Source organism: Tenrec ecaudatus, chromosome 3, assembly GCF_050624435.1.
Source record: "Tenrec ecaudatus isolate mTenEca1 chromosome 3, mTenEca1.hap1, whole genome shotgun sequence".
Lineage (NCBI taxonomy): Eukaryota > Metazoa > Chordata > Mammalia > Afrosoricida > Tenrecidae > Tenrec > Tenrec ecaudatus.
The window spans coordinates 177,091,023-177,117,760 of NC_134532.1; the positions used below are offsets into that span (position 1 = coordinate 177,091,023).

A 26,738-nucleotide genomic window follows, 5' to 3' on the forward strand; every position below is an offset into this window, starting at 1 on the left:
TTCTATGATTTGTTACCAGGTAGTTTGTATAAATCAGCTTTTCACAAAGTGGGTTCCATGAAACTGTGAACAGGAATTATGGGATATGTTTGACTAAATAAAGTACAGCAAATCTTTTATTTTAGGGCTTGTTATAACGTCTATAAATAGTAAAGGTCTGAATTTTAGGACAAGACAGCCCAAGTTCAAATTGTAGCTCCAACATTTAGCATTATATTATCGTTGGCAAATTTCTTAAGCTCTCTTCCCTTCAGTTTTGTCATAGGTCAAACAATATATAATATATTGTGTTAGCCTGGGTAGACTAGAGAAACAATTCATAGACTCTCATGTGTGTGTAAGAAAGAGCTTTGTATCAAAGAGTAATTATACAACAAGAAAATATCCCATCCCAGTCCAGATCAAGTTCATAAGTCCAATATTAGCTCATATGTCCAATACCAATCTATAAATTTCTCTTCAGACTCACGCAACACAAGCAATGATGCCGAATGCAAGAAAATCACAGGCCAGTGGGTGGAAGGTCTTGTGGATCCAGTGGCAGTGGAAGCATCTCAGTGCTGTCAGGGTGTCCACAAGGCTCTTTCAGCTCCAGGGCTCTAGCGAAGTTCCATGTGTCTTGTCAACAGGAACATCGTGCAGGGAGCGTGTGTCCTGCCTCCAGCGAGCTATTTATCTCCTTAGCACCTCCAAATGAGATCAAGCTGTGACCTGATTGAGAGGCTAAACTCCACCCCTTCACTCATAGTAGTCTCAAATTGAAAACAGATTATGTAACTACCCCATGTATAATAAATTTCATAAGGTTGTGTGGATTAAGTAAAATAACAAATGTGGAACACTTAGAATCAGTAATATCACAGATAGTAATATCACAGATGTGTGATGATGAGATTGCACTTATCCTTAATTCAATAATAGGCCAAATATTGGGAGAAATGCATCGTCATTTATGTCTTGTGCCCCTGACACATAATACATGATAGTCAATATAAATCTACCAATATTTTAACTTTTCTTTATTGAGCTTGCCCCATGCAAAGTACAGTTAGGGGTGTTTGATATAGGAACCTGAATTTATTTCAGTTGTTTTCCCCCCAGGAACTCCCAGTCCGTGATGATGGTGCTATGAATATGTGGAACACCATTTAGCTAACTCTAAACTGTGCTCTCTGCCCTCCTGCCATTCTGATTTCCTGGTGATATTTGCTGTGTATTCAAACGGGTTTCTTCCCATTGTCTCAGGCAGGAAAAGTTCAGTTTGGATATGTGTACGGCATGAGTGCTATCGGCTGCATTGGGATTCACGCCTTACTGAACTTGATGAGCTCTTCTGAGGTGTCCTACGGTTGTGTGGCGAGTGTGCTTGGTTACTGCCTGCTCCCCATGGTCATCCTGTCCAGCTGTGCCGGCTTCTTTTCACTTCAGTAAGTGTCTGTGTGAACTAATTGACCCCACACGCACAATTAGCACTAAGGCGCGCCACATGGCGCAGAAGTTAACCTCTTTCTGATCACATGGGTAGTGGGATTTCGGAAGCTTCACACAGATGCAGAAAAGTAGGTTAGTTTTGTCTCAGGTGCTGCTCCTACTTCAATGACTTTTTTTTCTTCAATAAAAGCGAAGTTATCTCTGAAACTGGCCCTGTTTAAAGCTGTCACATTCTTCGATGAGAATGACTGCCCTGGGTAATGAAACCGCTACAGAAACTCACTTGTTTGATTTCCGAAAAGTGAGTGTGTGGTGAACGCTGACAAATTACCTCAACTCCCAGGCATTTTATCTTTTTCTCAGCTGGGGTTTTGCTGCACGGCAGTCCCAGACCCCGATGGGGATGTTAGTGCTTGAGGACATTACAGCATGGACACCCAGTCCCTTTGTCCTCGTCATTCACGTGGTTTCTGTTATGCAAGATGACTGTGGAGGATATACGTTTCTGATGGGCATGTTCCCTGGGTATATAAGTGTCACTGCCGCTTAGGTCGCGGACAGAAAAACATCACATAGTCCTTTGGCACCGGCTGCGCTCTAGCTCTAGAACGACACAGGAATACGCATTGCCCATTGATGCTCGTTATTCCACATGCAAAGGAAACCCCGTTCAAATGTCCTTCTGGATTCATCTGTCCTAGATTAGTAGCACTACATTGTTCCTAATATGATTTTTATGTGAACAATTTACCAATGCCATGGATAAACATCTTAGAAATATCTTTAATGTTGTGCTGCAGTGCCGAGTCAGCGCCAATGCATAGCAAACTCAGACACAGCAAACACTTCCTGGTGCGGAACCCTCCTCAGGGGTGACACTGGCGCCCCTTGTGGCAGTTACTGTGGCAGCCCCCCTCCTGGAAGGTCTTCCTTTCCCCCCTGACCCTCTTCTTTACTAAGCAGGGTGTACCGGGACGAGTCTCTGCTAATAACATGCCCAAATTACGTGAGATTAAGTCTCACTGCCTTGGCTTTTAAGTAACATTCTGGCTTTACTTCCTCCAAGACAGTTTTGTTTATTCTTCTGTTACTCCATGGTACTTTCAATATTCTTTGATAATGCCATACTTAAAATGCATCAATTTTTCTCTGCTCTTCCTTACTCATTGTTCATATTTCACATGCAAATGAGGTGATTGAAAATATCTTGGCTTGTATTAAGTGCTCTGTAGCCGTGAAAGCAGTATTTTCCTCTTTTACCCTTTACAGAGATTTTATTTAGCAGGCTTGCTCAGTGCGATGCATTGTTTGATTTCTTCCCCGTTGGTTCCATGGACGTTGATTGTGGATCCAAGTACAATAAGATCTTTGGAGACTTAACCTTTTCTCTGTTTGTCATGATGTGACCTATGAGTCCAGTTATGATAACTTTGGGTTTTCTTCACAGTGAGTTACAATACATCCTGAAGGGTGTGGTCCTTGATCTTCATCAGTAAGTAGTTCAAGGCTTGCTGTCTTTCAGCAAGAAAGGTTGTGCCTTTTGCATACCACAGGCTGTTCTTGAGCCTTCCTCCAAACCTGATGCTGTGTTTTCTTCATATAGACCAGCTTCTTGGATAATTTGCTCAATGTACAGAGCGGCAAAGTATGGAGAAACCCTAACACGCACTCTTCCTGATTTGAAACCATGCAGTAGCCCATTGTTCTCTTGGTGTGTGCACAGGTCCTGCAGAAGTATAATTAAGTGCTGTAAAATTCCCACTCTTTGTAATGCCATTTATAGTTTGTTTTGATCCCCATTTTCAAGTGCCTTGGCATAGTCAAATAAAACACAGGCAAACGTATTTCTCATATTTTCTACTTATAGCTAAGATTCATGAGATGTCAACAATTATAGCCTTTGTTCATGCCCACCTTTGAATCTGCATTTAATTGCTGGAAGCTCATTGTTGATATACTCAGGCAACTATTAAAATTTTTTCAGCAATATTTTGCTTGCATGTAATATTAACGATAATGTTTGATTCACCTTTCTTTGGAATGAACACATATATAGATAACTCCCAGTCAGTTGACCAAGTAGTTGTCTTCTACCCAAGTGCTTTTAGTTGCACCACTTTGTTGAAACATTTCAATCGGTATTTCGTCCACTGGTTTCCACCAATGCTGTCATTGCAGGTTGGGTTTCTTCTTTCGAAATGATCCATTTTTATTATATGACACTTCTTGAAATGGTTGCATGTGGACCAATTCTTTTCAGCATAGTGACTGTGTATTTCTTCCAATGCCCTTTGTTGCTACTGCATTTTAATTATTGTGTTAATGTGATTTTATTGGTCAGTATAGACACTTAACATGTTAGTATAGAGTTTTTTAAGATTCCATAAATCTCAAATTTGCTGAAAATTGTGTTTATAAAGTTTGGGAATTTTTAAATCATTTTATTAGGAGCTCAGACAACTCATTACAATCCATACATACATCAATTGTGTAAAGCATATTTGTACATTCATTGCCTTCATCAGTCTCAAAACTTTTGCTCTCCACCTAAGCCCCTGGCATCAGCTCCTCAAATTTTCCCCTCCCTCCCGCTCTCCCTCCTTCATGAACCCTTGATAATTTTTTTTCATAGCATCTAAATTTTTTTTTACATTTTATTAGGGGCTCATACAACTCTTATCACAATCCATATATATACATGCATCAATTGTATAAAGCACATCTGTACATTCTTTGCCCTAATCATTTTCAAAGCATTGGCTCTCCACTTAAGCCCTTTGCATCAGGTCCTCTTTTTATTTTCCCTCCCTCCCCACTCCCCCTCCCTCATGAGCCCTTGATAATTTATAGATTGTTATTTTGTCATATCTTGCCCTATCCGGAGTCTCCCTTCCCCCCCTTCTCTGCCGTCCGACTCCCAGAGAGGTCACATGTGGGTCCTTGTAATCGGTTCCCTCTTTCCAACCCACTCACCCTCTACTCTCCCAGTATCGCCCCTCACACCCCTGGTCCTGAAGGTATTATCCACCTTGGATTCCCTGTGCCTCTAGCTCCCATATGCACCAGTGTACGACCTCTGCCCTATCCAGTCCTGCAAGGTAGAATTTGGATCATGGTAGTTGGGGGGGTGGAAGCATCCAGGATCTGGGGGAAAGCTGTCTTCTTCATCAGTACTACATCGCACCCTGACTGACCCATCTCCTCTCCTAAACCCCTCTGTGAGGGGATCTCCAGTGGCCGACAAATGGGTTTTGGGTCTCCACTCTGCACTTCCCCCTTCATTCACTATGGTATATATATATATATATATATATATATATATATATATATATATATATATATATATATATATTTGCATGATGCCTTGTACCTGGTACCTTTGGCACCTCGTGATCGCATAGGCTGGCATGCTTCTTCCATGTGGGTTTTGTTGCTTCTGAGCTAGAGGTCGCTTGTTCACCTTCAAGCCTTTAAGACCCCAGACACTATCTCTTTCAATAGCTGGGCACCATCAGCTTTCTTCGCCACATTTGCTTATGCACCCGTTTGTCTTTGGTGATCGTATCATGGAGGTGTGCAGCCAATGATATGATTTTTTGTTCTTTGATGCCTGATAACTGATCCCTTTGGGACCACGTGATCACATAGGCTGGTGTGTTCTTCCATGTGGGCTTTGTTGCTTCTGAGCTAGATGTTCACTTGTTTATCTTCAAGCCTTTAAGACCCCAGACACTATCTCTTTTGATAGCCAGGCACCATCAGCTTTCTTCACCACATTTACTGTTCACCCACTTTGGCTTCAGCAGTTGTGTCGGGAAGGTGAGCATCGTAGAGTGCCAATTTAATAAAAGAAAGTATTCATGCATTGAGGGAGTGCTTGAGTAGAGGCCCAAGGTCCTTCTGCCACCTTAATATTAAACCTATAAATATATTTATAGATCTATTTCCCCATCCTCATATATATATTTGCATGTACATGTCTTTGTCTAGACTTCTATAAATGCCCTTTGACTCCTAGATCTTTCCTCCATCTCCCTTGACTTTCCTCCTGCCCCACTACCATGCTCCGTCCCCACCTGGAACCCTTGATAATTTATAAATTATTATTTTGTCATATCTTGTACTGTCTGATGTCTCCCTTCACCCACTTTTCTGTTGTCTGTCCCTCAGGGAAGAGGTTATATATAGATCCTTGTAATCAATCTACATATAAGTTTCCCCCTTTCAAATCCACCCTCCCTCCACCCTCCTGGTGTCATCACTCTCACTATTGGTCCTGAAGGGATCATCCACCCTGGATTCCCTGTGTTTCCAGTTCCTATCTGTACCAGTGTACATCCTCTGGTCTAGCCAGATGTGTAAGGTAGAATTGGGATCATGATAGTTGGGAGGGGTGGGGAGAGGAAGCATTTAGGAACTAGAGAAAAGTTGTATGTTTCATCATTGCTACATTGCACCCTGACTGGCTTCTCTCCTCCCCGAGACCCTTCTATAAGAGGATGTCTGGTGGCCCTCAAATGGGTTTTGGGTCTCCACCCCACACTCACTGCTTCATTCACAGTGATATGATTTTTTTTGTTCTGATGAGGCCTTATACCTTATCCCTTTGACACTTCGTGGTCACACGGGCTGGTGTGCTTCTTCCATGTTGGCTTTGTTGCTTCTGAACTAGATGGTCGCTTGTTTACCTTCAAGCCTTTAAGACCCCAGACGCTATATCTCTTGAGAGCCAGGCACCATCAGCTTTCTTCACCACATTAGCTTATGCATCCATTTGTCTTCAGTGACCATATCAGGGAAATGAGCACACATGATATGATTTTTTGTTCTTTGATGCCTGATAACTGATCCATACGGCACCTCGTGATCACGCAGGCTGGTGTGCTTCTTCCATGTGGGCTTTGTTGCTTCTGAGCTAGATGGCCACTTGTTTACCTTCAAGACTTTAGGACCCCAGATGCTATAACTTTTGATAGCCGGGCACCATCAGCTTTCTTCACCACATTTACATTTACTTATTCACCCACTTTGTCTTCAGCAATTGTGTAGGGAAGCTGCGCATCATAGAATGCCAATTTAATAGAACAAATTATTCTTTTTTATTGAGAGAGTATTTGAAGGGAGGCCCAATTTCCATCTGCTACCTTAATTCTAAGCCTATAAATATATGCACATAGATATATTTCCCCATCCTCATATATAAATATATTTACTTATGTACATGCCTTTATTTAGACCTCTATAAATGCCCTTTGCCTCCTACCTCTTTCCTCTATTTCTTTTGACTTTCCTCTTGTTCCACTATCATGCTCAGTCTACACTTGGGTTTCAGTAATTCCTCTTTGTTACATTACCCTTGATCACACCTTACCAGACCTCCTACACCCTCCTCACCACTTATTTGGATCACCTTTTCCCTTGTCCCTGGGTTTGTTAACACCACTTACCTTTCTCCTCACTTCCCCCTCTCCCATATCCCCCAAGAATTGTCGGTCCTGTTGTTTTGTCCTCCAGATTGTTCATCCAGCCTGTCTTATTTATACAGACCTGTGGAGATAATAACATGCACAAAAACAAGACAGAGCAAAACCAAGCAACAATATAAAATGAAACAACAACAACAAACCAATGACAAAAAAACAGAATACAACAAGAAAGAAAAGCTTGTAGTTAGTTCAAGGACTGTTTGTTGGCCTTAGGAGTATTTTCCAGTCCAGTCTGTTGGGCATCAAACCCTGGCCCCAAAGTCCATCTTAGGCATTCTTTGGGGACCTCACTGCTCTGTTCACTTGCTGTTCTGTTGCACCCCCTTAGTTTTTTGCCTCAGTGTGGCAGTATCAGATCGGGCGCATTTCCCAAACTGTGTCTCCAGTGTTGTCCCCTGTAGGGCTGTGGGTCCGTGAGTGACGTCGTGTCTCATAGTGGGCCCAGCCATGTGGTCCTCTGTGTGGACTGGCTGCTCTGAGCCGGAAAATCATCCTACAGGCCTGGTGGGCAAGGATATGATCCCCTCTCTCCTCCTCCCCGTTCATCTGCTCCCCTGTGCTCCAATCAGACATGTCCCTCTCCCGGAGCTGCAGATGCAATGCAGTTCTCTGAAATAAATTCTTCTGGGGGAGGGGCAGGTGTTCTCATTGTTGAGATTGGGGCCAGTCAAGTTTGGGAATTTTTAAGGATGAATCAGAATAATATTCTTTGGCAAAAATGTAAAAAAAATTACCTGTAAATTCTACAATAATATATCTAACATCTGTACTAAACAACATAATAAATGGAAATGCTTGTTAAAGTATATAATAAACAAAAAATCTCTATGGATAATTCTCAAAAGCCAATAGCTCAGGATATATTTATTTATTCAATGTATATGTTTTCTGTCCATAGTCTTGTTTTTAAAATGTGGAATACTTGCTGATAACGTTTTCTCTAAGTCATTTTTCAAAATATTAGTTTAAAAGTAAAAAGTTAAAGCTAAAAGTCTTGCATTTTGAATATCATTAGTAACCCAGAACTTTTCCATGGGATTTTCATTCTTACATTGTGAAAATTGATTTTTGAAGTGAGACTATTAGACTGAAAATTATTTTTGCCATATCAGTGTATAATTCAAATTAATAACAAATAATTATATAGTTTGTTCATAAAACCATAAATTATATTACTCTAGAAATTATTCATAATAGTTATTAATTAAATAAATGTATGTAATATTTATTGGGGTGACTTTTAAATGTATATTTTCCTTAATTTATAACTATAACATATTTCACTATATCTGACAATTTCATTTGCCTTGATCATTAAAATATATTTCTGTGATTCTTACGCATGAATTCCCAAATGCATTTCTCAACTTCAGATTTAATACAGTTAGGAGCACAATTTGATGACTGGGAGAGCAGTGTGTTTGGAGATGCATGATCTTGGTCTTATTTCTCCTCGGCAATTTTCCTTAAGTCATTTCACTGTTTGAAAGCTGGGGTTCTAGAGGCTTCCTAAGGCCTCTCCCCAGTCTTTTTATTATCCTAAATAGCGCATTCTGTCTTGCACATAAGGAGGGAAATTCACTCTTTACCATCTTCCTCTCCCACTAGTCCCTCTAAGGTGATTAAGGTTAATTACCTCATTTACTTTTTTGTCCTTAAAAACTAATTGATGCCAGAGGTACTTTTTGAAGATGCCAATTTGAACACATTTTTTTCAATATTCTGAAAAATCCACATAGTAAAAAGTGACATTCAGAGATGAGGGTAGAAGCCACACATAGACTTGAGCTATGTTGGGCTTTGCTGTCCAAGATAAAACCTTGGGAAGTAGACCAAAAATTGGGAAAAGAATCAGGGTTAGTTTAGGAAGAAAGTAGTGAGGAAGAATAATAAGTAATGTATAGCTATAAGATAAAACTCTAAATATACTGAATAAGAGAATCTTAGGAGTTGGGATTTGAATGTGGACAGATGAGAAAAGCTGCAAACGAATTCTTCTGCTTCTAAGAGGTTTTTTTTTTTTGCTGAGGTATAATTTTAAGAAAATATTAATACATATGGCTAGCCTTTGATGGTGAATTTGATTTAAAACTTTTCTGACAGGTAGCGGCCTTTGAGTTCATATGATTCATTCCCCCACTTTATTAATGGAGAGCATTTTATAAATTTTGTAGTGAAGGCATTTCAGAGAAAGCACTGAGTAGGTGAACTCATTGTCACAGAATGTAAGCTAATTGTCTCTTTTCTCTTTGCAATAGGGGCACCACTGGGACCATGTCAGCCCTGGTCATCATTGGCTGGTGTAGCCTCTCTGCGTCTAAAATCTTCATTTCAGCCTTGGCTATGGAAGGACAACAGCTTCTCGTAGCCTACCCTTGTGCCTTACTTTATGGACTTTTTGCACTCCTAACTGTTTTCTGAAAGTGCTTTAAGTGTCCTTACAAGATTATTCTGAAAATGCTTTCTCATTTAAATTTGCTCATATGATTTCTGTTTTATGGCTACTGAGAGAACAATAAACAGAGAAACAAAACAGCACTTAAGGATGGTGATTTCTAAAAGCCTGTTAGGTTTGAAAGATGGTTTGCTATTTTGGTATGGTGCATTAAAACTTTTTACTTTAAAAAATGTAATGATGACACTCATGTTCCATAAATCTGAATGTAGGAATATAATTGTACTGATAAACCTTGTTCCTCTCAATAGATGCATTTCTGAGAAATTGAAAGTAAATAGAATCATATGCTATTTAAACAAATCTTTAAGGACAGCTCGGATGTAGGTAAATTACTAAAAATATCACTGTCCAGAAGCTTTGGAGAGTAGTGAGGAGACTGTGGAGCTGTTTGGTTTGTTTGCTTTAGTCTTTCATCTGACTTCAGCAACTGCTCTTTGGACCTATTCGGACAGTTCCTTGAACCAGTGATTTTTCAACCCTTAACTTTTCTCTTACTCAGCTGAGATGCTAGGGACAATCCCTATTGTTTCTTCCACCTTTTAAATAATTTGTGTTTGTTGTTGTTGAGAATGTACACAACAGAACATACACCAATTCAACAATTTATATAAGCACAATGCAGTGGTTTGATCTTATTCTTAGAATTGTGGAATAATGTGCATCCTTCTTTTATCCCTATTTCTTGCTTGCTGATGTTTTCAGGGTTATTGCCACTTGATCCCTAAGCAGCTGACTTAAGAAGTAACACTACTTGCTTCACATTCATTATATGAACACATCTTAAATGGCTCCTTTGTCCTACCTATAAATACTCCAGTAAACTTGTTTTCATGCTTTCGGAGATGCTATATAATATGATTTCTTCCTTCTTGAAGTCTCCAACACTCTGCAAATGATTTCTCACACCCACCACCTAGAGTAGGTCAAATTTCACAGGTTAAGGGCACTATCTTCTTGAAGATTATCCTCACTTTAGATTTTAGTTGCATGTTCAGGTATTCCCAAGGCCATTGTCACTTCTGGTGATCTGTTTACAAATTTAAGGATTTCCATTTCTAATCAGTTTTGATAATTTGCTAGAATGGCCTACAGATCATATTCAAAGTACTATACTTTTGGACTATAAGTGTTTGTTTATATGATATGAATTTTACTATAGCAAAAGGAAACAATTCATAAATAGTCAATGGTCTTCAGGCTTATCATGGAAAACAAACCCCAACCGCTTAGGAAAATCTAAGGGTTTTGGAGTTTAATTCCTAGGAACCAGGAACAAAGTGGGACATCTCTTTGGGTAAAGCTAATTCTTCACATAATACACATTTCTCTGTCATTTGTCATTGTTTGTTTAGCATTTACTAAAATAGAAACAAAAACATCCTTGTCTTCTCATTACCAAATATACCCTCCTATCTGCAACTATGGAGCATTCTAGTAGTGTATTGCTTCTGACTTGGGCTACTAACTGCAAAGTCAGCAGTTCAGAACCACCAGCTGCTTTTTGGGAGAAAGACATGGTTTTATGCACTCATAAAGAGCTCCAATCTGGAAATGGCACAGGGGAGAGTTCTATTCTGTTCTATAGGATTGCTGTGAGTTGGCATCCACTCAATGACAGAGCATTAATTTTGGTTTATCTGCAATTATACTTACTCACCCTCCTCTCCATGTCTATAACTCCACCCACATGATAGGTGTTTACTTTTCCAACCATAATTCATATCAGTACTTACTGTTTTAATAGCTACTACTTAAAAATTATTTGACTCACCATCATATTCCACTTATTGTCCAAATTTTTGTTCTTAATGGCAAATTACTTGAGTTGTCTATGGTCTCTGCCCCTACTTTAGCTTCTCTCATTCTATCTTCCTTACAGTCCAATCAGGCTTTCATTACCTGATTCATGAAACTTCTGTTTATTGAATCAGCAACATTTTGTCATATACAATGGTTAATTTCTGGTCATACATTTATATTTGGATTCTCAGAGGTATTTGATCACCCCGCTTGACACTTCTCATGAAATTCAATCTGGAGTATCTTTTGGTTGTTCTTCCCCCCCCTCCATCCCCCCCTTCCACATTGGTATTCCTTATTTGTCTCCTGTGTTAGTCTCATCCTTTTATCAACTTTAGATTACTTTTCTATTTAATCTTACCTACTCAATGAGTCATTTGAAGCTAATAAGCCCAAAATTGTACCTCTCATTTCTCTTTTTCGACTGAGGTCTTTACATACATGTAAAACTTAAATTTGGTAATTGCATTTGTTTTTGTTCTAATGTAATAATCTCAAAAGGAGTGGATTTGAACCTAACTCTTAATTTATACCCCTGAATTACTTATGTATCTTCCAAACATTTCCATCTATATAATGTTGCTGTTGTTTTGAGGTTCCATTGAGCCAGTTTTGATTCTTAGGTAACCTATGCATAGCAAATGGAAGTATTACCTGGTCACACACCATCTTGAAAATTGTTTTTATGTTTGAGCCCTTTGTTGAAGGCATTGTGTTAATTAATTTTATCTAGGGACTGCCTCTCTTTCTGATGCCCCTCCATTTTCCCAAACATGTTGTCCTCTTCCAGTAATTGGTCTCACCTGAGAAGCTATACAAAATACATGATTTTGCCTCTAAAGAGTGTTCTGGCTGTATATCTTCCAAGATGGATTTGTTTGTTATTTGGTGTTCCATGGTAATTTCAATATTCTTTGCCAACACCATAATTCAAAGGCATTGATTCTTCTTTGGTCTTCCTTATTCCTTATTCAAAGTTGAACATTCACATGTATATGAGGTGATTGGAAATACTATGGAACAAGACGGCACCCAGGTAGATTAACCCACCATGAGCTCCTGCTGCCAGACCAGAAAATTAAGAGGGTAATTCCACCTGACATCCATGGTGTTCTACACAAAAGAAAGTACACCCACCCACCCTCCTCAGCACTCCAGTTGCAGAGGGAAACTCCATACACCCTCCAAGGTTCTCCAAGCCCCGTGAGACACATTACTGCAGCTTCCTGGCAAATTGGCCAGTGAAACGCCATCCTAGTGGGCCCACAACTACCCAGCCAGCATCCCATGAGAGGACTATCCAACTCACATTCCAAATAATGAAATACTGTTGGCTAGGGTAAGAGTGAAAGCACAGGAAGATACAGTAGTAGTCTGACCCCCAAGTGAAGCTACCTGCAGGTACTCTGAAGAAGCACCCATATGAGTCCCCCAAAGAGAGAGACCAGTGCTCTTTGACTCTCTGGAAGATGGTGCCAGGCTCCTCTAAAACAAGACATAAACAGAAACCAGCCCCAACAGCCTCAATGAAAAATCAGGAGAAACAGAGGACAATGCCAGAAGAAGTCAGGAACCTAACGACATGCATAGAAGAAGCAGACATTGACTTGTCACAGAAAGAAATCTTCAGGATGCTGCTTGGAGTCATAGAGGATATGAGGGAAGCAATAAGGATGATGTGACAGAGGAGATAAAAGCCACACGCCAAGGGAAATAAAAAAACCTAAGGGATGAAATAACAAAATTCAGAAGCAATTAACAGACTTTGACAACAGACTTGAGGAGGCAGAGAACGACACCAGTGAGCTAGAAGATAATGAGGCAGACTTTAACAAACGGGAAAGGCAGTAAAATAAGACAATCAGAGAAGCTGAAGAAATAACAAAACCAACCCTGAGATCCATGTCTGATGCAATGAATAGGAACGATATTAGAATAATTGGACTACCAGAACAAGACACAACAAAGAAGTCAACAGCAAAAATAGGGAATTCTTTTTTTTTTGAGTTGGAATTAACATGTTTTATTGGTCATTCACGGGTTTTAAAAAGTGGTGATGATTATTCTGTCATAGGTGCACACTTTAAGTTGTTCATATACAATACATTGCTTGTCATGAAGTGTGAAATACTACAGAGAGTACAAACATGTTGGTATTTCACAGAGATAACATTAATTCTGGGCACAAACCTTTGTTAGCCCATTGAGTCAAAATGTGAGGTTACTCTACTTAAAATTAATTTGGTTTACATGGTAAGAATTGATGGTACTTTGCATCATTTAAAAAATGATATTTGGTCTCTTTTGGTTAGTGAGTAGGGCCATCTAAATGCCACCATGTTGTTGTTGTTAGGTGCCATCAAGTTGGTTCTGACTGACAGCATTCTCTATACTATAAATTGAACAATGTCTAGTCCTGGAAAACGCTCTCAATTATTCCAATGTGTGGGCCAATTACCACATTCACTGTGCTAATCTATCTCCTGAGGGTTCTTCTTCTTCTTCTTCTTCTTCTTCTTCTTCTTCTTCTTCTTCTTCTTCTTCTTCTTCTTCTTCTTCTTCGGCTAACCCATCACTTTACCAAGCATGATGCCCTTCTCCAAAAACTAGTCCTTCCTGTTAACATGTCCAAGTTATGTAAAGTATAGTTCCACTCTATAAAAGAATTCTGGTTGTACTTTTCAAACACAGATTTGTTTGTTTTTTTCTGGAAATCTATAGTATATGCTTCACTAAAACCATCATTCAAACTCATCTGTATTTTTTAGGTCTTGTTCATTGCTCCTTCCTTGTTCACTCTAACTTTTTTTTTTTAACAATTTATTAGGGGCTCATACAACTCTTATCACAGTTCATACATATACATACATCAATTGTATATAGAAAATAGGGAATTCTTAAAGGAAAACTTCCTCAGCTTAATAAATAGAAATCATTCAGGAGGCCAAAAGAACACCAGCCAGACCGAATCCCAAGAAGTCACCAAGACACCTAGTAGTTAAATTATCCAACTATAAGGAAAAGGAGAAAAATCATAAGAGCTGCTAGGGATAAACAAATAGTCACTTATAAAGGTCCCAAATAAGAATATGTTCAGACCTATCAGCAGATACGATGATGAAGAAGAGGAAATGGAGTAACATATTCCAAAACTTGAAGAAAAATAACATAAACCCAAGAATACTATATCCAACTGAATTATCTATTAACACAAATGGAGAAGTAAGAGTCTTCCCAGACAAGGGAAAACTCAAAGAATATGTAAAAAGAAACCCAGCCCTATAAAAAAATCCTTGCCAACCCAGTATGGGCAGATCAACACTCACTGAGCACAAATAAAAGACCATCACATAGAACAACTCTACCAAGAGGGTGACAAAGAGAAAACAGTCCCCAAGATAGCATCAGCTCAATGGTGGAAAGAAGGCTAGAATGCACCACATACACACAACACAAACTGATAGATAGATAGGTAGGAACACACATAACACAAAAGGTACAATAAGACATCATAGAGTCCACAGATGGATGCAATAATACTGAATATCAATGGACTGAACTCAGGCATCAAAGGAAGATACTAGCAGACTGGCTTAGAAAACATAATCCATGGATCTTCTGCCTTCAGGACACGCATCTCAAGTTTACAGACAAAAACAAGCTAAGAATTAAAGACGAGAAAAATATACCAAGCAAATTGCAATGCAAAAAACCCCAAAACAAAACAGAGGTAGCAATATTAATCTCTGACAAAATTGATCTCAAGGTACAGCCATAAAAAGAGACAAGGAAGGGCACTATATAATGCTCAAGTGAACAGTAGACTAAGAACTACTTAGCATAATAAATGTATATGCATCCAATGAGAGACCCGTGAAATTTGTAAATCCAAAAGATGAAAAAAGAAATCACAGGCTTAACAATTATAGTGGGTGACTTTAACACATCACTCTCTGAAAATGACATATCACAGAGAAAGGAACTTAACAAGGAGGCTATAGATCTAAACAGCACAACTGGGCAACTTGGCCTGTTATATATTTTCAGAAATTTCCACCCAAATGCAAAGAAAAATCACATTCTTTTCAAGTCCACATGGCACATACTCAAAGATAAACCACATGCTGGGACATAAGTTGAACCTGTATAAATTCAAGCACATAGAGATTATACAGACCTCTCTCTCTGACCACTATGCCTTAAGGCTGGAAATCAACAAACGGATGACCAAGAAAATAAGGGCAAACAATTCGAGGATGAATAACTCTATTTCAAAAGGAGTGGGTATTGGCTCAGATCAGAGATGAAATCAGGAAGTTTCTAGAAACAAATGAGAAGAAAATATGACATACCAAAACCTTTGGAACACAGCAAAGGCATTTACCAGAGGAAGTTTGATAGCAATGCATATACACATGAAAAAGGAAGAGAGACTTATGGTTGATATACATCAATTAGAGGAGGGTCAGCAAGACAATCCTACTAATAGCAAAGTGAAAGAAGTAAGAAAAATGAAGGCATCGTTACAGGAGAGGGAACACAAGAAAACTATGGAAAAAATTAATGCAGCTAAAAGGTGGTTCTTTGAAAGGATTAACAGAATTGATAGACCACTGGCACACCTAACCAAAGAAAGGAAGGAACAATTTACAATATCAATGATGAGGGGTGAAACAGGGGTCATTTCAACAGAGCCTAATGAAATCAAAAGGATAATTACACAGTACTATGAAGGCCTGTACTTAACGAATTCAACAATGTCGAAGGTCTGGACAAATACTTGGAAAAACAATCCCTCCCTAGGCTATCCCAGATGATGTCCAGAATCTCAACAGACCTATAGCAATAGAAGAAATAGACAAGATTATCAAGGTGTTTCCAACAAAAATCCCCCAGAACCAGATGGCTTCACAGGAGAATCTCACCAAGAATTCAGGGAAGAACAAACACCAATCCTACACAAACTCTTCTGGAACATAGAAAAATATGGATAACTCCCAAACTCTTTCTATTAAGTTAATATAACTCTGATACCTAAAGCAGGCAAGGATCCCACAAGAATTGAGAACTACAGACCAATAACCTTAATGAACTCCGATGCCCAAATCCTTACCAAAATACTGGCCAATAGAATACAGACACATATAAAAAAAATACACCATGACTAAGTGGGACTCATACCAGGGATGCAGGCATGGTTCAACATACAGAAGCCCATCAGCATTATTTTCCCCATTGACATGAACAATTATAAGAACCACATGATAATATCAATAGATGTGGAAAAAGCATTCAACAACATCCAACACCTATTCCTGTTTAAGACATTCAAGAAAATAGGAATGGAAGGAACATTCCTCAATATTATACATGCCATATATGAAAAACCTAACAGCCAACATGGTAATCAATGGAGAAAAGGCTAAAACAATTCCACTGAAAAAGGGGACCATACAAGGATGTCCCTTATCCCCACTCCTATTTAAAATCATACTGGTGGTCCTAGCTAACAATATAATACAAAGAGATAATATCAGAGGTATTCATCTGGGAATGAAGAGGTGAAACTATCATTATTCACAGACAGTATGATTTTATATATTGAAAATCCCTAAAACCCTCAAGAGTAGTGTTGAAAGTGATAGAGGAATATGGCAGAGTGGCAGGGTACAAGATCAACAAGCAGAAGTCTAACAGACTGCTATACACATCAGACAAGATCACAGAAGAGGCAATTTAAAAGGTAGTTCCCTTTACAGTAACCAAGCATAAATTGAAATATCTAGGGATTTGCATTTCTAAAAATGCCAAAAGATTTGAACAAGGAAAATTACTGAACACTATGACAAGAAACCAAGAGTGACATCAACAAATGGAAGAATATCCCATACTGGTGGATCGAAAGACTCAATATAGTAAAGATGTCAGTTCTGCCCAAGGCAGTATGTAAGTTTGATGCTATCTCAATACAAATGCCATCATCTTTTCTCAAAGAATTGGAAAAACTGATTACCAACTTCATATAGCAGTGGAGGAAGCCCAGAATTAACAGAGAACTCCTCAAGAAGAAGGACAAAGTGGGAGGATTTGCTATACCTGACTTTAGCACCTATTATACAGCCACAGTGGTCAAAACAGTGTGATACTGGTATAGCGACAGATATTCTGACCAATACATAAGAGCTGAAAACCCAGAAATAAAAACATCAGCATAAAGACATCTGATTTTTGAGAAGGGCCCAAAAAATATCACATGGGAAGCAGATGCCTTCTTCAATAAGTGGTGCTGGTAAAGATGGCAATCTACCTGCAGAAAAATGAAGCAAGACCCTTACCTCACTCCATGCACAAGAATAAACTCAAGGTGTAGCCCAGACGTTTAGGTAAAACTCCAAACTACTAGGTTCATTAATGAGGGAACTGGGACAAACCTGAGAACCTTGGCACAGTGAATACATAGGCTATCAGAAATAGGGAAGGATACAAATACAGATGAGTCACCAATTGACAAGTGGGATTATAAAACACCTGTGTACATCAAAAGAATTCACCAAGAGAGTAATAAGAGAGCCCACAGACTAGGAAAACATCGTTAGCAATGACACATCAGACAAAGGCCTTGTATATTACTAAAATCTACAATAGTTTGCAAGCTTACAATAAGAAAAAACTAACTGCCCAATAAGGAAGTGGACAAAGGACCTGAACAGAAGTTTCACAAGGGCAGAAATCTGAATGGCCAATAAATATATGAGAAAATGTTCCTGATCATTAGCCATAAGAGAAATGCAAATTAAACAACGAGATAACCCCTAACACCCTCAAAACAACCCAATTCAAAAAATCATACAGCAACAAGTGTTGGATGATCTGTGGGGAGAAAGGGACTCTCGTACAATCCTGGTGGACCTGTAGGTATGTACAGCCACTATGGATATTGATTTGGAGATATCTAAAGCAGATGGAAATTGAGCTACCATACGACCCAGTAATCCTCCTACTGGGCATATACCTAGAAGAGGCAAGAAACAAACCATGGCCAGACATCTGTGCTCCAATGATCATCTCAGCACAGTTCAAAATTGCAAGGAGTTGGAAACAATCCAAATTTCCATCAATGGACAAATGGATCAAAAAACTGTGGTACATAGCACAATGGGATACTATGCATCCCTAAAAAGCAGCGATGAATGCATGAAGCACGTTGCCACATGAGAAGAACTAGAGGAAATCATGCTAAGCAAAGTTAGCCAAGCACAAAAGAACAATACAACATGAGTCCACTGAAGAAAGCTTAAAATGTAAAGGGGGTATAGGGGAAAAGGTATGATGTACATACATTCTTAGGGTGAGGTTCAGCTACTACAGCAGGGGCAAACCCAATCCAGGGATACATATGACAGTCAACTAAATAAGAGGGAGAAAAAAGAGAAAACAAACAAAAAAAAACAAAAAAACGACATGGCGGGGGTCAGGGGAGAGAGCAGGGCACTAAGCCAACCAAGGGGAGAATATTGCTTATATCTCCTCAGGAGAAGGAGAGAGAAACCAGGCTTCAACCTGATGCATCAAAAAGTGAATGCAACATACTGGAACATACAGGGAATCAATAGAGAGGTCTGCGGGGCAGGTCCCAATCCCAACTATATGGACACTCGCCCCCCCCCCCTTCCCCAGAAGAATGCACTTCAGAGGACAGAACTGAAGCTACAACTTGGGAAGAGGAGCATGTCTGATTAGAGCACACAGGAGAAATGAAGCGGGATGGAGAGGGAAGGGAACACATCCTGACCCACCAAGCCTGGGGATGATATTCGTGCTCAGAGAAGACAATGCACAGAGAATACCATAGGGCCAGCCCCATCACAAACCATAGCACTACGGGGGACAGCACTGGAGACACAGTATGGGAATTGTGCCTGATCTGACCCCATCATACTGGGGCGAAACACTAAGGGCATGCAACAGAGCAGCAAGGGGAGCAAAGTGATGAAATCCTTGGGGAATACCAAAAATAGACTTTGGAGACAGAGTGTGGCATCCATCAGATTTGACTGGAAAGCACTTGTAAAGGCCAACAAATAGGCCTTGAACTATTTACAGGCTTTTCCATTTTTGTCAGTGGCTTTCTTTTTATTGTTGTTATTGTTTTGTTGGTTTTGACTTCCTTTGTTGTTTTGATTGGCTTTACCTGGTTTTTGTGTTTATTAATGTCTCTGCATGTCTACCTAGATAAAATAGACAGATAAACAATTTGGAGATGAAAAGAATGGGACAGATAGATCCTAGGGGATACGGGAAAAGGGGAGGTGGGAGAAAGGAAAGGGTGGGGACCAACCCAGGGACAAGGCAACTACAAGTGAACTAAAATTAATGGAGAGAAGGGTATAGGATGCCTAGTGGGGCTCAATCAAGGACAATGTAGCAAGGAAGAATTACTAAATTTGAATGAAGGCCGAACATGATGGTGGGACAAGAGGAACGTAAAAAGAAATAGAGGAAAGAACCACGTGGCAAGCAACATTTATAGAGGTCTAAATACAGGCATATACATATGAAAATATATTTATATATAATGAGAGGGGGATGGATCTACCATATACACTCGAATATAAGCTGAGCTAAATATCAGTCAAAGTACCTAATTTTACCACAAAAACTCCATAAAAATGTGCTGAAAAACTTGGCTTATACATGAGCATATACAGTATGCACCTATATCTATATGTTAAGAATTAAGGTTGCAGATGGATATCGGTCCTCGACTCAAGTACTCTGTCAACACAAGAACATTTTGTTCTAATAATCTGGCATTCTGTGATGCTCACCTCCCTGACACAATCGCTGAAGAAAAAGTGGGTGCATAAGCAAATGTGGTGAAGAAGCTGATGGTGGTGCCTGGCTATCAAAAGATATAGCATCTGGAGTCTTAAAGACTTGAAGATAAACAAGTGGTCATCTAGCTGAGAAGCAACAAAGCCCACATGGAAGAAGCACACCAGCCTGTGTGACCACGAGGTGTCAGACCCAGAACAAAATCATACCCAATATGAATGGGGGCGACGTGGAGTGGAGACCCAAAGCCCATCTGTAGACAATTGGACATCTCCTCATGCAAGAGTCACAGGGAAGAGATGAGTCAGTCAGGGTGCCATACAGCACTGATGAAACACACAACTTTCTTCTAGCTCTTTAATGCTTCCTTCCCCCCACTCTCACAATCTCAGTTTTTCCTTATAAATCAGATTAGACCAGAACATGTATACTGGTACAGATAAGAGCCTGCAACACAGAGAATCCAGGATAGATACCCCCCCTCAGGGCCAACAATGAGAATAGAGATACCAGGAAGATAAGGAGAAGGTGGCGGAAGAAAGGGGAAATCGATCACAAGGATCAACATATAACACCAGTGGGACGAACAACAGGAAAATGAGTGAAGGGTGACAGGGATGATGTAAGATATGAAAATAAATAAATTAGCAAACTTTCATGAGGGAGGGTGAAAATTGAGGAGCTGATATCAAGGGCTCAAGTAGAAGAAAATGCTTTGATAATGACGATGGCAGCATGTGTACAAATGTGCTTGACACAATGGATGAATGTATGGATTGTGATGGGAGATGTAAGAGCTCCCAATAAAAGTATATAAGGAAAAAAAAAAAAAGAAACTCCATGGGTTGCGTCAGGTGAACCTTAGTCTTTAAAGTAACATCCTTGGTTTTCAACACTTTAAATAAATATGCAGCAGATTTGCACAAGGAAGTGCATCCTTTGATCTCTTGACTGCTGCTTCTATGAGCAATGATTGTGGATCTAAGCAAGACAAAATCCTGGACAACTTCAAATTTTTCTACAGTTATCATGATGTTACCTATCAGTTCAGGTGTGAAGATTTGGTGTTCTTTATCCTCAGTTGTAATCCACACTGGCAGCTGCATTCCTTGATCTTCATTAGCAAGTGTTTCAAATCCTCACTTTCAATAAGCAAGGTTGTGTTATCTGCATATTGCAGGATGTTAATAAGCCTTCCTTCAATCCTGATGCCACATTCTTCTCCATAAAAGGCAGCTTCTCTAATTATATGCTCAGCATATTGACAATACGTGCTTGAATAATTACAGTGAGAGGATACAACTCTAAAAATGCCTTTCCTGATTTTAAACTATGTTCACACAACTGTCTCTTGTACAAGATTCCCTGTAGTACAATGAAGAGTTCTTGAATTCCTAGTCTTCTCAAGGCTAGCTATAGTTTGTTATAATCCATACCAGGTGTCTTCAAACTATGGCCTGCAGGCCACATGCGGCCCGCCAAGAACATTTATCCAGCTCACTGGTGTTTTTGCCCCATTTTTTTTACTTCAAAATAAGATATGTGCAGTGTGCATAGGAATTTGTTCTTAGCTTTTTAAAAAACTATAGCCTGGTCTTCCAATGAGTCTGAGGGACAGTGAAATGGCCCTGTTTAAAAAGTTTGAGGACCCCTGATCCACACAGTTGAATGCCCTAGAGTAGTCAATAAGTAAACACATTTCTGGTGTTCTCTGCTTCCAGCCAAGAACCATTGGATGTCAGCAATGATATGCCTTGTTTCTTGTCCTCTTTGTATTGGGTATTAATATTGGCAGCTGTCTGTCAATGTACTGCTGCAACTCTTTTTGAATGATATTCAGCAAAATTTTATTTTAACCGAATATTAATTATATTGTTCTATTATTTGAGCATTCTGTTGGATCATGTCTCTGGAATGGGCACAAATATTGATCTGTGGGCCAAGTAGCTGTCTTCCAAATTTCCTGGTGTAGACTACTGAGTGCTTACAGCACGTCATCAGCTTGTTGAAATATGACTAAGGAAGAGCTGGCTTCTCAAATCTTTATAATAGGTTCCATAAATAATTCAGTTTGTCAGGTAAGGACTAGTAGTCAATCAGTCTTATTCTTTTACATGTACTCCTCATATATAATTGACCCCAAATCATTTGCTTATTGTAGCAAAGAAAAAAAATTAATAACAGAGACACACACAAAACCACTTGATCCTTAAGATTAGATTAAGAGGATTTATTAGAGAGAGAGAGAGAGAGAGAGAGAGAGAGAGAGAGAGAGAGAGAGAGAGAGAGAGAGAGAGAGAGAGAGAGAGAAAGTTCAATGAAGGGAGACAACAGCCCACATTTGTGAGAATTGAAGACTCCTGGTGAAGAACTTCTAAGCAAGACAGATAATGTTCAGGGAATAAAGAAATTATAAGACAGTCATCTGACTGTGCAGTCTTTGGTTGAGGTCATAAGGAACATAGCTTCTGGGTGGGGAATGAGCTCTTTTGAATAATTAAGTACCAGGAGGTTTACCATGATTGATTTTAGGAACTAATTACAGTGGTTTTTAATTGTACTCACATATTCTTCAGGTGGAATCATGAAAATTCCTAGTTGATGTTTAAACAGTTTTAAGCAGATGTGCCAGAATTTTTTGAAAAGCATCTTGGTACCTGCACCTCCATTCCTACAGCTTTTAAATACAACTCTTTAAGTGTCTGGGAAACTTTAGATAAGAGCAGCAACCAAACCCTCTCTTTATCATCTCCTTGTCATGAAGAAATATTATTGGGTCCATATTATTAAGAAGACAGCTGTGTTAAGATTTCCTTCCTTAGAGTATATTTATTTCACATCCTGGTTTGGTCATGCAGAGAATTTACTTCTTAGTTTTTGTGGCTTTTATTTTTTTTATTAGAAGATCATTTTACTGGGTGGGGGGATCTTATAACTCTTATAACAATCCATACATCAATTGTATCAAGCATATTTGTACATATGTTGCCATCATTATTTTCTAGACATTTACTCTCTATTGAGCCCTTGGTATCAGCTCCTCCCCACCCCCATGACTCCTTGATAAATTATTATTGTTTTCATATCTTACACCAAGCACTGTCTCCCTTCTCGCATGGTTTTGTTGTTTGTCCCTGGAGGAGGTGGGGGAGTGATTATGTGTCCATCATTGTGATAGGTTCCCCCTTCCTTCCCTCTATGCCCCAACTTCCCCTTACCCTTCTGGTTTCACTACCCCCATTCCTGTTTCTGGATTCTGTGTGTTGTGTGCTCTTATCTCTTATCTGTACCTATGCGCATGCTCCAGGTCTAGCCCACAGTGAAAGGCAGGACTGTGGCTTTTATTAAGCAGACACCAAGGAACAAAAACAATCATTGTGTGATCACCTTCCTCACATAATCACTGAAGACGAAAGTGTGCATAAGCAAGTGTGGTGAAGAAGGCTGATGGTGCCCGGATACTGAGAGATATAGCGTCTGGGGACTTAAAGGCTTGAAAGCAAACAAGCGGCCATCTAGCCCAGAAGCAACCAAGCCCACACGGAAGCAGCACACCAACATAGGTGATCGTGAAGGGCAGAGGAGACCCGGTCTCCAACAACAAAGGTGGGGTGGTGGTGAGAATCACATCACCGTGAAAGAGGGGGAGTGCATGATGGGGACCCAATGCCCTTCTGTAGACAGCTGGACATCCCTTCCAAAGGGGTAGTGGGGAGGAGATGAGTCACTCAGGGTTCAGTGTAGCAATAATAAAATTCAAAACCTTCCTCTAGTTCCTGAACGCTTCCTCCCCTCCCAATTATCATGACCCCAATTCTACCTTGAGGACCTGGTAATACCAGAGGATGTACGGATGTACAGCGGTGCAATAGGAATCTGGAAACACAGGGAATCTAGGACAGACGAACCCCTCAACACCAGCAGTGGGAGTGGCGACACCAGGAGGGAAGGGGGTGTAGAAAGGGAGAACCGATCTCAGAGATCTATGTGTAACCTCCTCTCTGGGAGATGGGCAATGGGGAGGCGGGTGAGGGGAGACGCCGGGGAGTGTAAGATAAGATATAATAATTATTTATAAACTATCAAGGGACCAGGGGTGGGATCGGGGAGGTAGGGGGACGGGGAAAAAAAGGGAAACCGAGCTGATTCCAGGAACCCAAGGGGAAGGAGAATTATGAGAATGATGAGTGCAACGAATGTATAAGGGTGCTTTGCTCAATTGGTGTATGTACAGATTGTGATAAGAGCCTTATGAGCCCCAATAAAAAGATTTTAAATAAATAAATAAATAAATAAGAGTGGATTAAAAAAAACATAACCAGGTAACAGGCAGTTGTGCGAAGTTTGTGTTGACTCAGCTAAGCAACAAAGCAAACATGGAGTCCCATGCAGGAAGGCAAGTAAAAGACTAATTCAGCAAGAACTGGATGTAAACCTATCAGTTAGTTTCTGGCAAAAAAGAGAATTTATGAATCTCTTCTTTACAATGTCTATTCAAAAATGCATCCCTAGCTTGACCATATTTCATAAGCTTCTCTGCAGCCTATACTATAATCCAAGCATTTCTCCTCTGCTGCCGAATTGAAGCAGGCTTTGAATTGGTCTCTTAGCTTCTTCCCACACTTAAAAGCCATTTTCAATACAGCACTCCGAATCATCATCCGAAAAGGTAAATCGATTGTCTTGTCCCAAGCACAGACCTTTTAGCGGCTTTCTTTCACAATTAGAATAAAGTAAACAACCTTTCCAAAACTTAGAGGCTTGTTTCAAGTTGTGAAATCACTTTGGGAAAGCAAGTTAGCCTTTGGTTTCTCTCTGCTCCAGAGAGCCAGCCTAACATCTGAGGCCAATGAGTGGAACTGGCTAGCTTAAGCGAGATGCCATGGGCAGCTGATGTTGACTGAGCCTCTCAGACGCAGTGTAATCTGTCCTGACTAGATAGTGAGGCTGGTGAAGCCCTTGGAAAAGAGAGGCTCCGGGCTCCTCCTTGGAATATGGGAGCTCTGTGCAAGGACCCTGCCTAGACCTCCTCCCAAGCACGTTTTCATCTTTATTATTTTTTTTATTAGTTTCAAGCTGTGTCTTAGAGTCAGTACATCTCTTGGAGCTTTGTGAGTCATTCCAGCACAGCCAGCAGTGGATGCTCGCTGATCTGAAGTGGGAGTAGGCATGAGGACTCCGGGTCTTCCAGGTGGTAAACTGAGGAGGGAGAAGAAAACCATACACTTGGGTTGGCCAGTGGGGAGCCCTGGTGGTGTAGTAGTTATGCCCTGGACAGCTAACTGCAAGGTCAGCAGGAGAAAGTGGTGAGGCTTTTGACGCACCAGTACATATATAAAGCTCACAGAGGTCAGTTACACCCTGTCCTAGAGGGTCATAGTGAGTTTATTCTTGGTCTGAAGTGAAGGTAGCTGTCTGTGTTAGCCATGGTTGACTAGAGAAACAAACCCAGGAACAGTTGTGTGTGTGTCAGAGAGAGCTTTATATCAAAGAGTAATTGCATATTAAGAAAACATCCCAGTCCAGTGCAGATCAAGTCCACGTGTCTGATATCAGTCTATAAATTCCTCTTCAGACTCATACAACACATGGGTGGATAGTCTTATGGATCCAGTGGCAGTGGAAGCATCTCAGCACTGGAATGATTCTCCACATGGCTTTAAGCCTCTGGCTGCCATCATCGTGGCTCCACTTGGCTTGTCAAAAGGAATGTCTAGCACATAGAGAGAGTGTCTTCCATCTCCAGAAAGGAATAAAGGAAAATTCCCAGAATCCTCCATGTCCACAAGGAGGGATTACCAGGCTGTGACCCAATTGACAGGGTGAGTCTCCACCCCTTCATTCATAATATCCTCAAGTTAACACATGATTATGTAACCTGGAGGAATGCCCAAGTTTGCAGCCATTACCTCCTCATCCAGCTGACAAGTTGACTGCACAAGAGAGAGAAAAGAGTTCTTTGGGCAGCTGTAGTTTGAACTAAACAGGGAAAGGAGACTAACATTTCCAAAGCATGTGACTAGCATGTGAATTGGGATTTATTAGTCGCTGTAACTTGGTGTCAGAGCTAGGTGATCTTCCTCTCCTTTAAGTGGTTTGAGCAATTGACTCATAAAATAGAGAGAATGCTGATAGCCCTGACAACACAGTTTCCATTCAAAGTGTGGTCCTGCAGAACAGCGTTAGCATCACCTGGAAACTTGTTATGTGACCTATGGTTTGACTTCCTGACATTATCTCCTTCCACTGTCTCCCTTGTTCACTGAGTTTATCACTGATTTTCAAATTCCTAATTTCATCCACCTTGGGATTTTTATATTTGCTTTTCAGCCCATCTACTGGAATGAATGAAATGAATGAAAGAACATTCTTTCTCAAAATCTCAAAGATTCTGTGTCTAAACTTCCACTCTTTAGTGAGGCTCCCACTGGTCATCTTTTATGAATCAGACCACCATGATCACGTCCCACATTCTATCCTAATCCCTTGCTTCTGAATGACACAATTACTTTAAATTATATTATTTCTTTCTTTGCCTTTTTTTCTCCCTCTTTAGAAGATTAGCCTTGAGTCTGGACAATTTATCTGTATACAACAACTCCTGATAACAAATAGGAGATCAAATAATAAACATTTACTAAATGAATGAGACTGCAAATGAATATTGGTGACTTGATTGAACATAAAACCAAACTACAACCCTTGGGATAGATAGGGAATGTGGCATT

At 40.0% G+C, this 26,738-nt stretch overlaps 1 protein-coding gene across 1 annotated transcript in view; it reads left to right on the forward strand.

Moving 5' to 3' along the window:
- YIPF7 (Yip1 domain family member 7) overlaps nt 1-9,338 on the forward strand; it is a 30,489-nt gene extending 21,151 nt beyond the window's left edge. Inside the window, 2 exon segments of the mRNA XM_075544988.1 lie at nt 1,246-1,427; nt 9,176-9,338. Coding sequence (XP_075401103.1) covers nt 1,246-1,427; nt 9,176-9,338 — 345 coding nt within the window.
- Nucleotides 9,339-26,738: the final 17,400 nt, after the last annotated feature.